Genomic DNA, 6,000 nt, shown 5'->3' with positions numbered 1-6,000 from the left:
AAACAATGGTGATGCAAGGAAGAACGTTGTAATGTAGGGAGCAGTTAGGATCTGGAATGTTCTATCTCAGTGTGGGGAACAGATATTTAATCAAGGCTTTGAGGATGGATTGTATTCTTAACAGGAAAATGTGCAGGGTTACAGGGAAAAACCAGGTGGGAGGCACCGTGTTCATTGTTCCTTTACATGGCCAGCGCAAAAACAAAGGACCAAATAGCTCCTGTGCTGCGTGTATTCTATTTCTTTCATTGAAACATGGCTGTGAAGGGCCGAACGGTCTGAACTGACTTCAAACCCTTTAGTAATACATCCAATCCACCGCTAGGGGGCGCGCATGACCTCTTCCCTCGCTGGGGCGCCTGCGCTCCCGTCCCACGAAGGCTCAGGGCCTACGTCTTCAGGACGCTGTGACGCACAATTGTCCCATGTGATTAAGGGAGCAGGACATCGGTGACGCAAAGACGCAGGGTTGCGCTTGGACGTGGTGACGCACAGACGCAGGGTTGCGCTTGGACGTGGTGACGCACAGACGCAGGGTTGCGCTGGGACGTGGTGACGCACAGACGCAGGGTTGCGCTGGGACGTGGTGACGCACAGACGCACGGTTGCCCCGGGAGACTGGCCTAGGTAAACGTTTCGGCAGAGGAGCCGCGATCTGGCGGTCGGTCGCTGGACGCCGCCTGTTACCTGAGCCTGGATACGGGGCCTTCGCTCAGTTTGTTCAGGTTAGGATCTCCGTTCCATGATTCCCCTCTCCATTGGCTTCCTGGAATAATTGAAGGAAATCGTCTGGATGCATTTAGTGGGGAATTAGTCAGGGAAATATGGAAAAGAGGAATTGATAATGGTGGAGGGGTTTATAATGATAGACTGAATGAAGAATAGGTATGGGAAGGGGCTTGAGTGCAGCCGACTTAGACCGGCTTCTGCCCCTAATTCCATAATTTATATCCCAGTTGCCCTTCATTCCTCTGTTAACTTTGTCCTCTTTCTCAGACTTGCTGGGTTGGGGGCAAATGCTTGAACAATCCCCTTATAACTCCCACACAGAAAGAAAACACAGTGAATGGGACATAAGAACAGATTAGTGTTCCTTTGCTTTTATTGACTCCTCTTCCTCCAGTCCAGTGAATGAAGCCTGCAGCCACACCGCTCCTGTTTGGTTGTATTTACTCTGGTGTGGTTTTCATCCTGATATGTGCAGTGCTGGGCATGTGACCAATATTTGTGTGTATGTATAGCTGGTACCTAGTTTTGCCTCTCTATCTTTTCTTTCATCCATTGCTATCCTTTCCTTTTGCTTGACCAATATTTAGTTCTATTCTCATTTCAATTCCAGTGAAGTTTTTTGTTTGGTCCAGTTGTGCTTGGGGACTTGCAACCTTGCTCGTCTTTTGCTTTTTTTAAAAGGCCAGGTACATTGGACGTTACTGTCAAAGCTGTCCTTTATTGCTTATCTCCAGCTGCCTGGAAAATATGGTGATGCTCTGCCTTCAATCACTACAATCCATATGGTGTGGGGACACCGACAATGCCATTGGAATGAGAGTTCCAGGAATTTGACCCAGCAACAGTGAAGAAACAATTATATAGTTTCAACTCTGATGCAGTGTGACTTGCAGCACTACTTGCAGGTGTGTCATCTGCGCCAGGTGGCCTTGTACAGTACTAGGTAGCAGACATCACGAGTTTGGAAGGTGCTGTTGAAGGAGCTGGGTGAGTTACTGCTGTGCACCTTGTAGATGGTCCAAATTGCTGCCAATGTGCTTCAGTGCTTGAAGGAAAGTTAAAATGAACTGCAAATTCTAGCCCGCCCCTTAACCATCCCTCTTATCAACCATTCTCCCTCCCCTACATTTTTCATAATCCCTGGTCTCCACCATTCCAGCGTTTTACATAGACACTGCCTAATCAGACTTGCCCAACTCCCCAGTTCTTTGTGGCTTTCACTGTATTTTTGGCCCATCACTGAAGTTCGCCATGAGATAGAATTAACTAATGATCCCATAGTGAAGGTGCACCTGTGTAGCAGCAGCAATAATGTGACAATTTTACATTCATTTTGAGGGAGAGAAGGATGGCCAGAGACTGTTTTCAAATTTAAATAAGGGCAGTTATAATAGTATAATGCAAGACTGGCTAAAGTAAATTTGCAAAATAGGTTAAAGGTAGATCAGTAGATTTAAGTGCAATTTTAAGTGTGTGGTGAATGACACCTCCTTGTTCGGATGTTAGACTGAGGTCCAGCTTAGTTATATCTAACATATCTAAATAGTGGCTATGAATGATTTTGCTTCCACTTGTGAGTTAGATGGAAACATTTCATTCAAAAAATGGCACCTAAGACAGTGCAACACACTCTCAGTACTTATCCTTAGTACTGCCCCTCAGACTATGTAGCATTCTTTCAGTAATGCCCTTCTAAATATGCAGACTTCCTGCAGCTCAGAAAAGTGTACCTTTTCAACTATCCTTATAACATTACGACATTCCCTCTGAACTGTCCTTCCAGCAGTGCTGAATGCTGACTTGTCTCTCTGACAGTGCGACAGTCCCTCTGAACTCCCCCACCAACATTGCAGCACTGTCTCTGAACAGTCCCTCAAATTGTAAATTGTTCCTTCTGCATTGCCCCTCTGACACTGTAATGCTGTCTCTGGAAACCCATCCGACAATGGACCACTCTCTGAACTGCACTGGGATTAACAATAAATTGCTTCAAAGTGACTGTCTGCCTCTTATTTTGATTAGGTACCAATACTCCAGGAGCAGCATGTCAAAATCATGGATGGGTTCTATCTTCGCCATACTCATCGTGACTATCACCTTTGCCTCTTCCCATGCAACTGCACCAACAGACTACCTACACATTGACTACTGCGTAATTGGAGCAGGTCCAGGTGGCCTGCAGATGGCGTACTTTCTACAGCAGTCCCAAAGACACTACCTGGTCTTTGAGCGCAGCAACCTCTCTGGGAGCTTCTTTGTACGTTATCCCCGCCACCGGAAGCTCATAAGTATTAACAAGCAATATACCGGGAAGCAAAACAAAGAGTTTAACCTCCGGCATGACTGGAACTCTCTGCTCAGCCATGACGACAATCTACTGTACAAACACTACACCAAAGATTTCTTTCCTCATGCTGACACCATGGTGCACTACTTGAACAATTTTACAAACAGATTTGACCTGAAGGTTCGATACAACACTGAGATAATGTGGATTGAGGCTGAGAAGCATCCTGAGGCCTGGAATGGACACTACTTCTTTTTGACAGATCAGAATGACGATCATTACAGATGCAGGTACGTCAGACTGTCTTCGCCCTAACAGTATCAGATCATGCTGGTAGTAGTGAGTTTCAGGAAAGATATAAAAGCATTGGAGAGAGTGTAGAAAAACATTACAAGAATGGTTCCAGGAGTGAGGGGTTTCATTCCTGTGGATAGATCAGAGCAACTGGGATTGTTCTCCTCAAAGACGAGAAGGGTATGAGTAGATTTGATAGAGGTGTTCAAAATCATGAGAGATCTAGAGACAGCAGATATAGAGAACCTTTCCCATTGACATAAGGGTTGAGAACCAGAAGAGAGAGACTTATGGGGAGTTCTGAAAGAAGCAAAGAAGACCTGCGGAAAAGCTTTCTTTTTTCATAGCCATTGGTTAATATTTTATCTCTGCTGCGTGTGAGTATGGCTGAGGCAGATTCAACTGGGGTTTTGGAAAGAGAAATGAGCGTTCCTGAAAAAAAGAAGTGCTGTCAAAATCATTCATCTTGCGCTCATCATGACAGATTCAAGAACGTCAGATTTCAGAGGGGGTAGCAAGTTATATTGCATGTGAAAGGATGCTGATGATGGGCAAGCTGAGTCTGATATATATAGATTCTGGTATGTCTAAGTGAGCCACATTATGAACTCAACTGGTGATCTTAAATGGATATTAATGTAGTCCTTGGCACATTCGGGATTGTTAGGTAAGCACTGTCCAAACATGGAATCACATCCAATGTTGTATTAGTTGAGTTTGGTCAGTGCTGGGTGTGTTGCAAACAGCAGAAGGGATGTTTTGTTTGATACGTTCCACTATTTATTAGGAATAGCTTCTATTTCCAAAGAGAAATTGGTTACTTGTCTGAAGAGAAAAGATTTGAAGAACCATGGGGTAAAAGGACCAGGACTTTGTGGGTGGTATGGTGGCTCAGTGGTTAGCACTGCTGCTTCACAGTACCAGGGATCCAGGTTTGATTTTCACTTTCTTCCCGTCTCTGTGTGGGTTTCTGCAAGATGTCCAAAGATGTGCAGGTTACGTAGATTGGCTATGCTAAATCCTTCTGTAGTGTCCACGGATGAGCAGACTAGGTGTATTAGCCATGGTAAAATGTGTGTTTGTGGGAAAAGGTTGGGGGCAAGATCTGGGTGGGATGATCTTTGGATTGTTGGTGCAACTCGTTGGGCCAAATGGTCTCTGATTCGATGTCTTTGGGACTAGTTGAGTTGTCCTTATGGAGAGCTGGCACAGACAACAGGCTGAATGGCCCTTTCTGCACTGTGGCTATTCTATGTGACTTTTCCTCAATGAGTCTACTGGAGAAAAAGAAATGGCTTTTATTGGGAGAGGTTGCTGCAGCTTCTGTTTAAGTACTGGAGGAGGCCAGTTAGCTTGTGGAGTTCATATCATCACCATTCAACAGGACCATGACTGATCTCTATTCCAATCAGATCTACCTGCTTCGGCTCCATATATCTTCATCTCCTTTTCTAGCAAAAGTTGATTGCAGATCTAAGATTATTCAGCTGGTATCTAGTGATTTCTTTCTGGGAGAGATGCCACATTTCCACAACTCTTTGCATGAAGATGTGCTTCTGTTGTTTGTTCCTGAACGATTTGGCTCTGATTTTAAAGTTATGTTCTCTATGTCCAGACTCTTTGACCAGTGGAAAGATTTTTCTCCCTTTCTATGTTATTGATTCCTTTCAAAATCTTAAATGCATCAATTAAAACATCCCTTTAACTTCTAATTCCAGGAAATATTTCTTCTCTTAGGTGAATTGTTTTTCCCTTATTAGATACTGTCTCATATTACCCATGCCTTACCAATGTTTTATTATTCCATGGCTTGTTGGTTTTACAAGTAAGAGAAAGTGAGGACTGCAGATGTGGAGATCAGAGTCAGAAAGTGTGGTGCTGGAGAAGCACAGCAGGTCAGGCAGAGGGTCACCCTTATAATTCCAAGTGATTGAGCCCGTTATTTTGGATGGTGCTGTGGAAGGATCCTTGATGATTTGCTGCAATGCATCTTGCAGAGCCTCACTAATTTAGGCCAGTGGGAGTGGTTGGGGTGGATCTGAATATTCCATCGCAGTCCTGGCTTATGTAAGTTTACACCAGTTCAGCTGGTGACTGTAAACAAAATAGAACAGGGTGGCGAGTTTATTGATTTGCCTAGTCATGCAGCTCTCCTCCAACGCTCCAGTGTCACGTCTGTCCCCTACTTATATGTGCTCAAAATCAATAAAAATCCACAGTTGATGCTTTAACCTTCTCAATCAGTTTCTTAAAATTTGTAAATGGATTGTTAAGACGTTATCAACTTGTGCCCTGTAGATGGTGGACGGGCTTTAATGGTAGAGGTGAGTTACTCACTGCAGAATTGCCAGCCTTTTGACCTCCTTTATCAGTGCAGTAATTATGTCACTGGTCTAGTTCAATTTCTTGTCAATATAATAATCGTGGGTGGAATTCAGCAGTGGCAATACTGTTGAATAACATTAGGAGATAGTTAAATTTTCTCTTTGGCAGTGATCATTGCCTGACACTTTGAATAGCACAAATGTTGCTTGGCACTTCTTAGCCCAGATCTTAATATTGTCCAAGTTCTGCTGCATCTGAACATGGACTGCTTCAGTATCAGAGGAGCTGTGAATGTTGCTGAATATTGCACATTCATTGATGTACATCTCACTCCTGACCAATGCTGAAGATGGTTGGCCCTTGAG

The 6,000-nt window shown here is 44.1% G+C and overlaps 1 protein-coding gene across 2 annotated transcripts in view; it reads left to right on the top strand.

The window, feature by feature from the left end:
- Window positions 1-632: 632 nt before the first annotated feature.
- Window positions 633-6,000, top strand: part of foxred2 (FAD-dependent oxidoreductase domain containing 2) — a 56,154-nt gene continuing 50,786 nt past the window's right edge. Inside the window, exons 1-3 of one of the 2 annotated variants that reach the window (XM_060849339.1) lie at window positions 633-725; window positions 1,464-1,716; window positions 2,752-3,306. In XM_060849339.1, the coding sequence (XP_060705322.1) occupies window positions 2,774-3,306 (533 nt within the window). In that variant the 5' untranslated portion in view covers window positions 633-725; window positions 1,464-1,716; window positions 2,752-2,773. The remainder of the gene's footprint in view (window positions 726-1,463; window positions 1,717-2,751; window positions 3,307-6,000) is intronic. The other variant, XM_060849338.1, reaches the window with a different exon arrangement.

Source organism: Hemiscyllium ocellatum, chromosome 33 (genome assembly GCF_020745735.1).
Source record: "Hemiscyllium ocellatum isolate sHemOce1 chromosome 33, sHemOce1.pat.X.cur, whole genome shotgun sequence".
Lineage (NCBI taxonomy): Eukaryota > Metazoa > Chordata > Chondrichthyes > Orectolobiformes > Hemiscylliidae > Hemiscyllium > Hemiscyllium ocellatum.
This window is presented reverse-complemented; position numbering and strand designations above follow the sequence as displayed.